The sequence below is a fragment of the Xyrauchen texanus genome, chromosome 28 (assembly GCF_025860055.1).
Source record: "Xyrauchen texanus isolate HMW12.3.18 chromosome 28, RBS_HiC_50CHRs, whole genome shotgun sequence".
Lineage (NCBI taxonomy): Eukaryota > Metazoa > Chordata > Actinopteri > Cypriniformes > Catostomidae > Xyrauchen > Xyrauchen texanus.
Window position 1 is genome coordinate 34,938,873 of NC_068303.1, and position 15,905 is coordinate 34,954,777.

General features: G+C 36.5%; 1 protein-coding gene across 3 annotated transcripts in view; it reads left to right on the top strand.

Moving 5' to 3' along the window:
• LOC127621992 (RAC-alpha serine/threonine-protein kinase-like) overlaps positions 1 to 14,908 on the top strand; it is a 54,820-nt gene extending 39,912 nt beyond the window's left edge. For all 3 annotated transcript variants that reach the window (XM_052095835.1, XM_052095836.1, XM_052095837.1), the window contains exons 4-14: positions 194 to 305; positions 480 to 606; positions 1,518 to 1,649; positions 5,110 to 5,175; positions 5,287 to 5,355; positions 5,533 to 5,658; positions 6,187 to 6,315; positions 8,292 to 8,506; positions 10,318 to 10,405; positions 10,496 to 10,598; positions 12,846 to 14,908. In XM_052095835.1, the coding sequence (XP_051951795.1) occupies positions 194 to 305; positions 480 to 606; positions 1,518 to 1,649; positions 5,110 to 5,175; positions 5,287 to 5,355; positions 5,533 to 5,658; positions 6,187 to 6,315; positions 8,292 to 8,506; positions 10,318 to 10,405; positions 10,496 to 10,598; positions 12,846 to 12,925 (1,247 nt within the window). In that variant the 3' untranslated portion in view covers positions 12,926 to 14,908. The remainder of the gene's footprint in view (positions 1 to 193; positions 306 to 479; positions 607 to 1,517; positions 1,650 to 5,109; positions 5,176 to 5,286; positions 5,356 to 5,532; positions 5,659 to 6,186; positions 6,316 to 8,291; positions 8,507 to 10,317; positions 10,406 to 10,495; positions 10,599 to 12,845) is intronic.
• Positions 14,909 to 15,905: the final 997 nt, after the last annotated feature.

Here is a 15,905-nt window from a genome sequence, read left to right on the forward strand (position 1 = left end):
GAAACAGAATAATTGAAAAATAAACCATGACCTAAAAATTGTTTAACATAAATCTCACAACAGTTATAATTATGGACATAATTTGAAGTTCCACTATATTTTCAGAGTTTGGAAATTAACTATATTGCTATCTGCTGGTGGAATCTCCAAATTGCAAATCACAGATAGTGTTAACACATTTTTATGCTCTCAGAATGTCAGCTGATGAAGACAGAGAGGCCAAAGGCAAACACGTTTATTATTCGGTGCCTGCAGTGGACCACTGTTATTGAACGCACCTTTCATGTTGAGACCCCAGAGGAAAGGTTGGTTTATTGTATGTACCAACATTACACCAGTTCATCACCTGATGGATTTACAAAAAGAATGATTTCCAATTGATCAGAGAAACAGATTGCAATTAATTTCTCTGTGTGTATGTTATACTTTTAAAAAGCTTTAAAATAAAGAATTGGATTAATCAGTTACTTTTTCTGCAGGGAGGAATGGACGAAAGCCATCCAGGCCGTGGCAGATAGTCTACAGAAGCAGGAGGCAGAGAGAATGGACTCTTCTCCCGACCCCATGGATATGGAGATGTACCTGTCCAAACCTCGCCTTAAAGTGGTAAGACTGCAGTCCACACACAGCATCAAAATATTTCCCCATATTATTATCTCTTTATTGTCTATGAAAATAGCAAAAAGACCCAAAATGTTTTTTTTAAGTAAACCGCAATAGATCAAGTGAATGTCAGAGGTATGGGTGATTCTCAGGTAACCCTTGAAGAAAATGTCCTGGTTGTATTTTACTCCATAAAAGAAATAAACAAGAAATATTCTATATTTTACATATAGAAAATGAAGCCCATTTTTAGGGCCATTATGTTTTTTTACATTGTGACATTATTTTCATGACATTTACGCACATTTATTACATTACCGCAATGCAGAAACTATGGCCATTATGATATTATCATTAATACAATGTAATAAAAAAAATATTATAATTAAGTATTTATACATCATAGTAGTACTTTCTTGGCGCAACTTTCATTTTTGCTGATTTAAATTTTAAAAATCATTGTACGACATCATCTTTTTACTATAATAAAAATGATTGTGTTATGGTAATGAGAATCATCATTTGAGGCAATAGGAATAGTGAAACATCCAGATGTGTTACAGTAGGGCTAAATGTGCTTAAATGTCCTCAGAATAATGGCAAAATGCTAAAAATCTTAATTCAAAATTGACTCTATTTAGTTTCTTATTGCATGTTCCTGTTATTATTGTGAAGAATGCACATAATGAAGTATATATAATAAAATGCATTGTCTTAATTCAAATTTTCCTTTTTCGCTGATGTCACCTTGACAATTGAATAATGTTAACCAATGGCCAAATGGCTATTTAGATATTGTTTTACTAGAATCACATTGTGACAAAAATGGGTTTCATGTCAACTTTTGATTTATTAATTGGATTTATAACTGTATTGTTATGGGTTTCTCAAAGACTTATTTTTATGTTGTGTAGACAATGCATGACTTTGAATACCTCAAACTCTTGGGGAAAGGCACTTTTGGGAAAGTCATTTTGGTGAAGGAGAAAGCCACAGGTAAATACTATGCCATGAAAATCCTCAAGAAGGAGGTGATAGTAGCAAAAGTAAGTCCTGCCCATTTATTCTCTGTACTTTTTTTAAAATTAATGTTTTTAAATATCGTGTGTTATTTACAGAGTGTTTTGGGGAAAATGTATCTGAAAGGAATAGTTCGGCCAAAAATTATAATTCACTCACCCTTATGCCGTTTCAAATTCGTATGATTTATTTTTGTGCTGAACACAACGTAGATATTTTGATGGAGATAGCCATACTATGCAAGACATTGGGGTCAAACACTTCTGTCAAATTAACATCATATCTCCATCTTCCAAAAATATCCAAAATATCTTATTTGTGATCTGATGAAAGAAAGTCTTACGAGTTTGAAATAGCATAATTGTGCGTAAATGATGAGAGATCATATTTGAGTAACCTACCGGTACTCATTTAAAGCTGAAATTATGATTTTGTTCATATTAATATATTTTCTTCTATCACAGCTTAATATAAAAGTATCTCTGAACTTGAGAAAAGCCCAATTAGAATTTGGCAGACAGAATTTGCATGTCCCTCCCCTAGACATATGGGTATAAAAGGAGGGAACCGTTCATCTGTTCATTCAGAATTCTTCTTCGGAGCCGAGCGATTGTGCAATCAGCGTAAATCCCCACAAACCAGCTGGCCCCCAGTATGCTCGTTTGCATCCGTCCGGGTCTGACGCAAGACTGGCTCGCCCCATGGCCTGACGCGCAGATGTCCGCTATGCTTGCCCGGCCGCCGTGGGCACAGGGCTGGACTGGCACCGTGATGTGCCGCAGTACCCACATTAAAAAGGAAAGCGGTTCCTTCACTCCTAACCGGTGCCCCCACACGCCGTTTTCATGGCGGTCTGGCGCCAAATACCTAGTCACAGCACCAAGGACGTGGTCCCCTCGCCTCCACACCTTCGACTGTAGACTCCTGGCGGGCCGGTTCTGATGAGTCTAGAGGACACCTCCATAGGACCTCCTCCTCAGTAACTTTCTGCCCCCGGCTGGGTTCGCAGAGCAAGGTAAGTGCTTTGAGTTTTTTTCTCAGCACAACTGTTTTGAGATGCAACTTTGCTCCCCAACATAATATTATCTGGTTCGAGCACACTTGACGAGAAGTGTGGCATCCCCGTGGGCACTGGCCAACGGCACCTCCCTAGCAGACATCTGTCGAGCAGCGGGCTGGGCAACACCCAATACCTTTATAGATTTTACAATCTCAGGGTTGAGTCAGTCTCGTCCTGTGTTCTCTCAGGTCTGAGCACGTAGAACTCGGGAATGTGGAACATCTGACCGGGTGTTCCACTTGCACATAGCCCCTTTCCCCTCCACTGAGGTGATCACGTGTGCTCTTTTGCCCAGAAGAGTCCACTAAACTCGCGCTCCCTGGATGTTCTTCCTCCCTAGCCCTCTGGTCCGCGAATTCAGCGGAGGAATTACCTGACCAGACCCACTACAGGTACTAATTACTCTGTACTGGAATAGGTGCTCCACAGGATGGGCCTTTGTAGATTAATTCCCCTTTGTGTATTTTCCGCGATACGGTCCCCCCTTGGGCAGTCCCCGCTGCCCCCTGGTCGCCGTGTTTCTAGCAACTCCTCCCCCGCAGCAGGTAGGATCTACCACCGCGCCATATCCACATGTGTCCTGAAAACCCATGTGGCATATTTACCTCCCCCCAGCCTGGGCAGGTGGTGGTCTCCATGGGGTCTTTTCCCCCTGAAAGAATAGGAGTGGGAAAAGAATGCATTCCCTGGTGCGTGTTATAGTATTAAAATGGCCCCTGCCGCTGTAACTCTATGTGAGAAATATTGAGAGAGAAAAGGCATGGCTGGCGCGGCCTGCTCCCAAGCTTGGCACGTTGCTTTGTTTCCCCCCTTCGGGATGCCAGGAACCTTAAAGGTTTATTTATGGGGCGTTGGGGAAGGGTATGTGCAGTCTGATGCAGCCTGTTGCTTTGGCATGCAACTGCCTGCCCGCACCTGCGTTAGCAGCTCACGTACATGGTTCAGCGCATGCGTGATTGCATAGGGACCCCTAGTGTCGCTTTATTCGACACAACGTCGAATGAGCAACAGACGGGGACCGTCTAGGTTACTGTTGTAACCTCCGTTCCCTTATGGAGGGAACAAGACGTTGTGTCCCCCCAGCCACGACGCTGAACCTAGCCACTGTACCGAACCTTATTCTCGGTTCCTCAGTGCAAAACCTGAATGATTCCCTCCTTTTATACCTGTATAGAGGGACATGCAAATTTTGTCTGCCAAATTCTCATTGGCCTATTCTCAAGTTCAGAGGTAATCGAGGCCTTCACGAAAGTCCCCTAGTGTCGCTTCATTCGAAACAATGTGTCGTTCCCTCCATCAGGGAACAGAGGTTACAACAGTAACCTAGACAAGTTCCCTACTAAAAAGTAGGCCTGTCAATTAAAATGTACGATATGTCGATTAATTAATCAAAATAATCGCAGTTAATTGCATATAATCAATATTTAAAGAGAAATGCCCCCAAATAAAGATAATTTAAATATTATATATAATAAATATTATAATTCAGATCATTCAAATAAATTACATTACATTGATATGCTGTATTGTGGCAGCTGACAAATTAAGCATTTTTACAATACAAAAATTGGCTTAAAAGTCAAAATATTGTTTGTTTTATTGACATATCATTGAACATAACCCAATTATTGGTCTACTTGGTCGTGTTTCACTACTTTTCATCATCTCAACCCTTTCCAAAATCTAGAGTTCTAGCAAATTTGCCACAAATGAGCTTTGTTGCAAACTCTTCATCTTCGCCAAAGGTTGGCTGCAAGTCCACCACTGTCGTTGAAGAGATGTAATCTTCTAGCAAAAATTAGCATTGAATCACAAGCTCATTTAAGGGAAAATAATCAGTGGCGAATTAGCGGCAAGTTTTTCAGAACTCTCGATTTTTCAGTAAGGGTGCTCTAAGCGCTATGTTTTTTAAATACTTTGTGAAGTTAAATGGAGTTTTTCAAAATACCTGCATTCCACTGTGCTCGGTCCAGGTGTCCTTGAGAGCAAAAGTGCGACTGTGGAAAACTGTGCTGCCTGCCCTGTTGCTCTCGTTGGTTTAATGTGGTGGTACAACAAGTTTGAAACAGCCCGATTGTAGGAACATTCCTTATTACGGAATTTACGTACAAACTGAGAACAAAACATTTGCGTGAATTTTTTAACTCTTTATTTTTTTTATTATTAATCACACTAAATTAAACTGTTAAATCGACCTATTAACTAAGCCCTACTAAAAAGTTAAAACAGCAACAGTTGGTCAGCCAATGATGAGTTTGTCTGGCCAGTTGCATGAGGTGGGAAGTGTTTGTGTAACCTGTTTAAAAGCAATCATTTTTGAAATTCCATATAGTGACACTAGTGGATCAGAAATTACACACTTCAGCTTTAACTGTACATGCCTTACAAGTACTAACAATTCTTTTTATTTCTTTATATATTTATAGGATGAGGTAGCACACACACTTACTGAAAACAGGGTCCTCCAGAACTCCAAACATCCCTTCTTAACCGTAAGATTTAACAATATATCAATATTAGCAGTTTGACATTTACACCAATAAATGTCACATTAATTCTTACATAGTTTAAAAAGGAAATATTATTTGTTTTCTCTTCTGCAGGGTCTTAAGTATTCTTTCCAGACTCATGACCGCTTATGTTTTGTTATGGAGTATGCAAATGGAGGAGAGGTGAGCTCTTATAAAGATGAAGTTTAGCATTAAATGATTGTTAAAACTAACCAAATACATATTTTTATTTCATTTCTGCACAATCAATTATTCAGACAATGTTTATATATAAGCCATTTTATTACAGAACATTAAAAAATGATATATGGGTTTTGATATTTATTTTTTATATCACAGCTTTTCTTTCATTTATCGCGAGATCGAGTATTTTCGGAAGAGAGAGCGCAGTTTTACGGGGCAGAGATCGTCTCAGCTCTGGACTACCTCCATTCTGAAAAAAAAGTAGTTTACAGAGACCTAAAGGTATGATGACTTAAAAATGTAACGTTGAATGAAATTATTATTTATTTTTATACAGGATAAAATGTTGTATTAAAGGGATAGTTCAACCAAAAATAAAAATTCTGGCATTATTTATTAACCCTCATGTCATTTTAAACCCGTATTACTTTTTTCTTCCATGCAATACCTGATCTTTAGTGCTCTCTTCCTTACAATGAAATTAAAGGAGAAATAGGGGCTGTCAAGCTCTAAAAGGACAAAAAAGCACTATAAAAGTAGTCCATATGACTCATGCTCTATTTTCTAAGTCTTCTGAAGCCATACGATAGCTTTGTACCAAGAATATGCTCAAATTGAAGTTGTTATTCACAGAAAATCTTCCTTAACAGCCATTCATTTCATTATATGGAGAGAGCAGCTTAGACATTCTGCTATAAATAACCAGTTTTGTATTAGAATTTAGATTTTTATATGAACTATTCCTTTAAGTATTATGTTTTCATCACTATCAAATAGATATAACACAATAATGTAATTATTCTCTGGTAGTTGGAGAACCTAATGCTGGATAAAGATGGCCACATAAAGATAACAGATTTTGGCCTGTGTAAGGAGGGGATTACAGAGGGCACTACAATGAAGACATTCTGTGGTACCCCAGAGTATCTCGCTCCAGAGGTAATAAAGCATTTGATAAAAAGTATGTGAAATGGGTCAAATTTATGGACAACACAAAAAATATAGTATACATGTAACATAGTTCAATGGAAAGGAGGAGGCGAGAACTGGCTTGACGATATGAATAATATTTTAATGAGAAACTTATCCAAAAATACAAACACACACACGGGTTGGACAGCTGTCCGTAACTCTCTCTGACACATTTCAGAATGCAAATCAAGCTTGCTTTGCAAGATACGTCTGCATTTACATACTTGCAGAGTATATTTCAGCCCTAAATATTTTGTTTGACTCATTCTTTGTGTCCAAAGATGAGATCCACGCTATCCATATGTTATTGAATAATGTCTAATTTAATACACAGTCTATTCTTTAGAGTAAGACATATGTTGATTAAAACTAACAAAAAATAAAAAAAATTCTTCTAATCACACATAGCATGGATGTGCTTAATTAACCATGTGCATTCTATCTCATCAATATGTGCTTATTGGCTAATGTTGGTAGTCTTAAAGAGACAGTGTCGATTTTTCTCTTGTTCTACATATCAATGTCAATACTTGTAAATATTACAAATTATGCATTTAACATCCTGAGAACCTCTGTGACTTTGTGTGCATTTTCCATTCAATGTTTTGATTTGGAACTATTAGCACCTAAGAAACAAGCAAAAAAAAATTTTAATAAAATAGTTTTCCTAAAATGTCTGTCCTCATATGTGGACAGCAGAACTAATTTGTGAAATTTTAAGTAATGCCAAGCTATATATATATATATATATATTTTTTTTTTTTTTTATGTGTCCAGGAGTGTTGGTTATTCAAGTTTTTGAGACGTTATAGACATTACAGCTTATTTTCTAGAAAGATGAATATATAATTCTGATTAAAAGCAATGGCCAGCATCATCCAATCACTGCCAATCATAATAATGAATCTGAATCTGTGTACTGATTATTATTTTACCATGTCTGCCAAACATGTTGAGTTGTCCAAACATCATATGCAGCCTGAAACAAAACTGTTGGTCAGATTATAGGATTGAATGTACTGCATAGAAAGCTATAGGATGCTCCCTATTTAGTGAATGACTTAACCTCTCATTGGGCTGTCTGTCTGTACTGGTCACACTTTGAAATGCACCTTATTTTCATCCTAACTCCATATTAAGCCTCTGAAAGCAATATTTTTCAGATTTTGGATGAACCCATTTATTCTCAATGTAAAAATGCATAGTAAATATAAAGAAATGTAATAACTAATGTTAATGAATAACACCTTATTGTGTAGTGTTAACCAAAAGATCACAATTTTGATGAAAATTAAGCGAAATGACCCACAGATTTGTTACTGCCAAAAGTTATTCAAAATACCGAACATGTTTTTGGAACATTGGACAGAAGACCGCTCCACACCACTCATTCGAATACTCGAATACAGGAAAAAGCGTGAAAAATTAACCAAATATTTAAAGCAGCATATCAAACGAACTAGAGAGACTACTCTTTACAAACAAACAGGATTCAGTGAAAAACTTGAAGAGGTTTCTAACCAGAGACACTTTTGTTGGCGCTGCTCCCGTAGAAGCAGTTCACAGAAATCGACGCCATGGTGTTTGGTCACATGACTCCGTGCATCAGAAGTTTAACCCTTAAATGACTCCTTAGAGTGTCCTGAACATTATGCAATGGGTTAAAATTTATTGTAATTATGCATTGCATATAGGGAGTCCTCCTAGCCGAATTGTACTTATGAATATTTTGAATTGTACCTATAAGGTGCCTTTATAATTAGGTTTCATATTGAATTGATACAGAATTAAATAATGAATTGGGAAATCTGTATCAATACCCAGCCCTAATAACAAGTCAACATAAAGATATGTGTAAAACAGCATTAACTGTCAATAGAAATGTATGTGCAGCATTATGTCAATTTAAAACTTCAAGGCACATGATTCCTGGTCTTTCTCAGGTTCTTGAGGACAATGATTACGGTCGAGCAGTGGACTGGTGGGGGCTGGGCGTGGTCATGTACGAGATGATGTGTGGCCGGCTGCCCTTCTATAACCAGGATCATGAAAAGCTCTTTGAGCTGATCCTCATGGATGAGATTCGTTTCCCTCGCACGCTTGGACAAGAGGCAAGATCACTGCTGTCAGGCCTGCTTCAAAAAGACCCCAAGCAGCGGTGAGAGACCTAACTGAATGTACTAAAGCCAATATTCTTTGGTCCCCTTGATGTGCTTATGGAGAATTCATCATAAATGGGGGATGAATTTATCTCAAGGAATTGGCCCTTCACTAAGCCCCACTTTGACATTTACATTTACAAATACATTCACATTCATTTAGCCATCACTTTTATCTCAAACCAGAAGTTTTCAAACTGCGGTCCAGGATCCCCTAGAGGCAGCAATGGGATGCTAGGGGCATCTGTAAAAAAATTCCAGAGAAATGTTTTTTACAAATGAATAATAAAAAAGTAAACATTTTCTGCATAAATGTTGGGCATGTTACACAAAAAAGTTACTAATGAATTATAATCAGATTATACTACTACTTCATTGAAAAGTAATCACATTACTTATTACTTTACTCTTAAGTAAATGTTTCACAGAATTTTTTGTTTTATGCTCAACGAAGTCAAAATGTCTGTAGTTCCTCCTTGTTCATTGTCACATGCAAGTCATACTCTTACTGTACCACTACACATTTCTCCCTTACTGACTTAATGACTTGTTAGGGCACACGCCCTTTAGCTCACACAGAAATGCAAATAGATGTACATATAAACATAATTTCTGTTTTAAATGTATTCTACATAAATAATACTATTTTAGAAATATTTGTAACCCGAGTAATGCACTAAAAATGTAATTAGTCCATGTAACTGTAATCTGATTACAAGAATTCGAAATGTAATTTATTACACTACTTTTTAAATACAATTAATTGGATTACAGTAACTAAATACTTTGTAAATTAAACTCAATCGACATTATTGAATTTTCTTTGAATATTTTAAATGAATTTGATATTATTATGGTTTTATTTGGCTTTCTAAACACTGTTCATAAATAACTAGCTGAATTATGATAATTTTAAGCAATATGTGGTGTGAAAAGCACAATACAAATAAATATAAATGGAATCGAAAATGTTTCTTCAAGTTTATACATCTAGCATTACTCTTATAGTGGGGTGGGTTAGTGTTTTTTACATATCAAAAATGATGCTGTAAACTAAGGAACATTCCTTGTTATTCTTGAGTTATGCTAAATCAACAGCATTTGTGGCATAATGTTGATTCCCACAAAAATTTATTTTGACAAAATCTGGGTTCCAGTAAGGCACTTACAATGGAAGTGAATGGGGCCAATCAGTAAACATTAAAATACTCACTATTTCAAAAGCATATCCACAAGACGTAAACAATATGCATGTAAACATGATTTTAATATGTTAAAATCGCTAACTAACCTTTTTTGTGTAAAGTTATAGCCAATTTTACAACAACTTTACAGTTCAAATAATACATGAGTTTTAACAGAACCATTATTGTAATTGCTTTTATAAAATTATAAGCTTCACATTTCTGCCTTTAAACCTGCCAAAAATTGGCCCAATCACTTGAATTGTAAGTGCCTCACTGTAACTTAGACGCCACAAATCTGTTGATTGAGCTTAACTTGTATTAAAGGTGGAATACTCCTTTAATGCAAAGTATATATTTGTCTCACACCTACTACCTGTAATATCACACCTACTACCTGTATGTCTCAGATATACAAAAATATATATAGCTGCCTTTTTATTTTAGGAAGGAGGTTCCTCGCAAGGGGTTTCATTTAGTTTTTGTTCATTTTGCCAGGCCTTGGCATCAAGCGACTTACAAATGAGAAATACCACTACATAAGCAACATAATTTACCACATTATTTACCCTAACAATAAACAGCAGAAAATAAAGTGAGAGAATATTTTTGTTGTTTGTCTGCAGGTTAGGCGGAGGACCAGACGATGCGAAAGAAATCATGCAGCATAAGTTCTTTGCAGGCATTGAGTGGCAAGATGTTTATGAGAAGAAGGTGAATAATAACAGCATGTAGCCATTGACAAAATACTTTTCATAACTGGAGACAGCTGAAATATAAGAATGTCTTTCTGTTTCTCCACAGCTTGTTCCGCCCTTTAAGCCCCAGGTAACCTCAGAAACAGACACTCGCTATTTTGATGTGGAGTTTACAGGCCAGACCATCACCATCACGCCCCCAGGCCAAGGTGCTGCCCTTGTCTCACACTGCATACTAAAGCTCCAGTTTCATTCCTTAATACTAAACGCACCACCTAGTGGTGATGCTGTTCAAGATACAGGATGGTGTACTAGAATCAAATCCAAATCCACCTAGTCACAACAATGTTCCTTCTGATTTTTTCATTCATTCTGAGTACAAGCTGAAGAACTGTGATAATGCAATATGTTTAATAATATTAATGTTCCATCATAAAATCATGGTGCTGCAAGACCATCATCAGTTAATTGACTGACCTTTTACAGATCTGTAATTTAGTATACAACAATTCAAATAATTATACATATATAATACATAATAAATATCATAATTCAGATCATTCAAATACATAATACATACAATGTGGCAGCAGACAATAAAGCATTTCAAATACATACAATACATTTTAATTATTGTGTAATTACATAAAATTACTCTCATAAGATTCAAATTTGCTGCTACTGAGGTTGAGGTACGGGTAGGTTTAGGAGTAGGGTTTAGGGTAAGGGTTGGGGTAGGGTTAGGTTTTGGATTAGGGGTAAGGTTAACAGTGAACCTACAAATGTAAATAAATACAGGTACTTTAAATGTAAGTACAAAAAAAAAGTACATTATATCAAGTGCTTAAAGATATAGTAGTTAAAGACACCTAATATAAAGTGGGTCCCATAACCTTTTTAGGATGTTAAGTCAAGTTAAACATAGTTTAAAACTTTGAAAAACACATCTCGAGAACCCTGCATTAGGTTGTGTAGTCAGTGTTTCCCAACCTTTTTTGCTGTAAGTACCCTCACAGCACTGTCAGTAAAGATAAATCACCCCTTCATCATCACAAAACCAAAGATGTGTACCAAAGACTATATATCAGAATACATATCATTAATATTTTTATTGATCAATCAGTTTTGGTTTGATCTATTGGCCCAAAAGGGCCAAATTAATCCCCTACGCAGAGTTCCAGGTGGAGGGGTTTGCGTGATATGAGCGTGAAGCGATCATCTGTGTTCCGCAACTGCTTTCAGGTCCTTTAATAACATATAATGTGCGACATATAATGGGCAGCCGGTGGACTTTCTGGTGCCCTTCTCGGGTAAGATGGCGCCCCCCTAGGGAGTTGGTACCCTACGCAGACTGCGTAGTCTGCTAATAGGGAGTGGCGGTACTGAATAGCCAATAGAGCTGGCTATTGATAAAGATTTTTAGACTCCAATTTAATTTAAGTATATTTCTGTTGTAATATCCATTTTGCTTATATATGAAAGAAATGATCTCTCAGCTAATGTTAATTATTCAGGAGACCTTCTAACTTGGCACATTACTAAGATATTTATTTGATTTTATTATTAGTTTTTCAGAATTTTAGTCAGATTTGAGCTTTTTAATAATGTAGAAATTCTGTGTATTCCATTGATAAAAATGATGTCTTGAAATGGCATACATATTTCATACATATGTTATATTACATGTTTATTGTTTACATGCTTAATTTGTACTAATTGTACTTTATTAGTATTTACTGGAGCTTTAGATTGAACGCGTTAAGTCTTCGTGATTAATTCTATAAAAAAATAACATGTAAAAACAAGTAACGCAATTAATCATGTTCCTTATATTGGAGCAATTCAAGCTTGTAGTACCACCTGCTTTCTCCAGGGGGCAGTAAGTGAAACTCCAGCTTTATAGACAACGCACAACTTACACAGACAGAGAACAAATCACACTTACCAACAGCAGACAGCACAAGATCAGAACAAGTTTCACAACTTGATGGAGCACAAATCTGAAGGCAGGGATATCAAGACGTTTTTCTACATTTCAAACTTCGTTTAACTTGTCACAGCACCCTAAAGATGTTATGTTTATGACGCGACACAACCAAGACACTCCAAAAGGATCCGTCTGACACAGGCGTTCATTGACGCATGCTTTAATAAGCCCTTATACTAAATCTCGGACTGATTAACGAATTCAGTTGCAAAATGAATCGCTGTGAACTGTAGGCCAATGATAGGCTTATGTTCAATAATATGGAAATAAACTATATATTGCATTCTAAAGTCACTTTTTGTATTGTCTTAATAATATAATGCATTTTAATTATCTGAATTTTTATATACCACTTGGGTCAATTTACATACTGGTAAACTGGTGGTACGTGTCCACAGTTGAAGAACGACTGACTTACTATTGTGATGATACAGGAAATGTCTTATTTTCTCTCTCTCTCTTTTTTTAGATGAAACCATGGAGTCCTTTGACAGTGATAGAAGACCCCACTTCCCTAAATTCTCATACTCTGCCAGTAGCACAGCATAAAAAAGCCCTAAAAACACATACCCAGTTTTAAATGCACAAACACACCCCTTTCCCTTGAGGCACTGCTTACAACTTATCCAACGCTGTTGCCTCTTCTTAAGTAGTAACCCCCTCCCCAGACTTGGTTCACATTGTGAAGATTTCACCAATGGTCATTATTTGGTCTAATAATGAATTAAGAACTGCATATTAGCAGTTTCTGTTTGAAACAGGCTTGGTTCTCTTTATTAGGTCCAGTTGGTACAGCTGTTCGATATGGATAATGTGCACTGTGAATAATGAAGACACTTCTAACACAATAATTTAGTACATTTCTGGCAACAGATTATTTTCTGTGGTCCTAGGAGAAGCAGGCTACCCCTAAAATACACTAATGTGTAAATGCAAAATCAATAACACACAGACCCTTTGTTTTAAATAGAGTTGGAGTGAACACGTTTATCAGAAGTATTGGTTACTGTACGTTCACTCACATTTCTACCACAACCCACAATTCACAAGTCATGTGATATTACCTGAATACCAAAGAAATGATGCTTTACAGAGATCAAAAACAACAGTGATACTTGTAAAAAACAAAACAAAAAATGTGAAATGGTTTTATTCTCTTTCACGTGGGATTATCAATGCATTTTCTACATTAGCCACGTACATTTTTTCATTCAAATATTATTATTATTATTATTATTATTATTATTATTATTATTATTCCCTTGTAGAGCTACAGTCATACTGGATTGTATTACGCCTTTATGCTATTGTGGATCTCACTATTTGGATAAACTTTGCAGGATTGAACTGAAGTTTTGAGTGCCAATATTTTTAAATAATGTAATTTCACCCTAAAACTACTGTCAGTGGCGAGAAAAATTATGTAAACCTTTTGGAATTAGCTGGTTTTCTGCATTAGTTGGTAATAAAATATGATCTCATCTTCATCAAAGTCACAAGTATAGACAAACAACAATGTACACAACACACAAACAATTACAATGCAAAGTTTTTGGTGGAAAGCAGTGGCTTCCTTCATGGTGTCCTGCCATGGACACATGCCTGTTTAATGGTTTCCGTATAGTAGACTCATGAACAGAGATGTCAACCAGTTCCAGTGAGTCCTTCAAGTCTTTAGCCGTCACTGTAGTGTACTGAGCATTCTGCGGTGTGCCCTTTGAGTCATCTTGGCTGGACAGCAACTTCTAGGGAGAGGAGCCACAGCACTAAATCGTCTCCATTTATGGACAGTTTGCTTAACTGTGGACAGATGAAAATGTAAGCTCTTCGAGATAACTTTGTAACCCTTTAAAGCTTCATGCACAGCAACAATTCTTGATCGTAGATCTTCTGAGATCACTTTTTTGAGAGGCATGTTCCATGTCAGCAGATTCTTCTTGTGAATAGCAAACTCAAAATATTTGAGTGCTTTTTATTAGTCAAAGTAGCTTTAACCCACACCTCCAATCTCGTTTCATTAATTGGATGCCAGGTTTGCCAACTCCTGACTCTAATTAGCTTTTGTTGACATCATTAGCATTCACTTCATTTTTACATAAATGCAGATTCACATACTTTTTCTTGCCACTTGCCGAAAATATATTTTCAAGTTGCAATGATTCATTTGCAGGAAATTATTTCAATGTCCTTGCAATTTATAAAAAAATAAATCACTCGCATCACTGTCAAGGTGATGCGAGACGAGAATGTTCTTTCGTAAGGGTTTAAAGGGGTCATGACATGAGAAACCAAATTTGCCTTGATCTTTTGGTATATAAGAGGTCTTTGTATCATTAAAACGTAATGCAAGTTTAATATTTTAAGACGTCCTCCCCATTCTAAATGAATCATTTATTTAATCAAGCTCAAAATACAGCTCGTTCTGGATTCATGGTTAGAAGTGACGTGTCAGTTAGAAGTGACGTACCAGCGTTTGCATATGACCGCCTCCAGCACAAGATAACTACGCTTTAAGCGCAAGACAACTACGCTCATTTCAGTATCGCCGTCGCCTCACAAGTGTTCAGTCGATGGACAGCGAGCTCTGACAGAGACTACTTGTGCACAGGAAAATTACGATGCCACACAGATGTGCTGTTCCTGGCTGTGGTCAAACGAAACCTCTGAATAAGCTGCCGAAAGATCCAGATGTCAGGGAAAAATGGATGCAGTTTATTTTTTGCGGACGTCCCAGTCACGGCAGTGTTAACTTAAGCGTTTGTTCTGTACATTTTAAGGATGACTGTTTTGAGAACAAATCTCAATATGATGCTGGCTTTGCCAGAAAACTGTTGCTCAAAGATAAGTCCGTGCCGACTATTATGGGAACAACGACGACGCAAACTGTAAGTAATCTATTTTAAACTTTAAACTACTTTTTAAAGCGCAATTTCATTCATTATGAATAATCACAGTGTTTTTACTTAGTTTACTTGCATATTGTTCTGGCTGGGAGCGTCAATAATTGATACATAGGCACTGACGTTAGCCAATCATAACAGTGAGCGTTAACACTGAAGTCTTAAATGGAAAACGCCCCCAAAACAGACTGTTTGAATCAGAGGATGAGAAACAGGGTGGGAAAAGATCATAAATCACTAGATTTTAAAAGTTTTTCTTAAAAAAAAATATATTAATACTATAATTGCACCTAAGGGAACATAATAATACAATAAAAAAAACCCATGTCATGACCCCTTTAATTCATAACTCCTAAATGTCAAGAACCAAAAAACAAAAAAAAAAAAACATTTATTATTGTATTCATGTGAATTTGTTGTTACACCAGAGAATGGCTACACAGCATCAACAAAGAAAAATTGCCAAAAAATTCTACACATTTATTGTTTAAAACTGTCCTTACATAGTTTAATAATTTATAGGTTTTTGGTTTACATGCCTAATAGTTTCCAATATTTATTGTCGTTTTTATGCTAGTTGTAGCCTATATGAATTTATAAAAGTAATTGACATTTCAAGGAAGTCTATA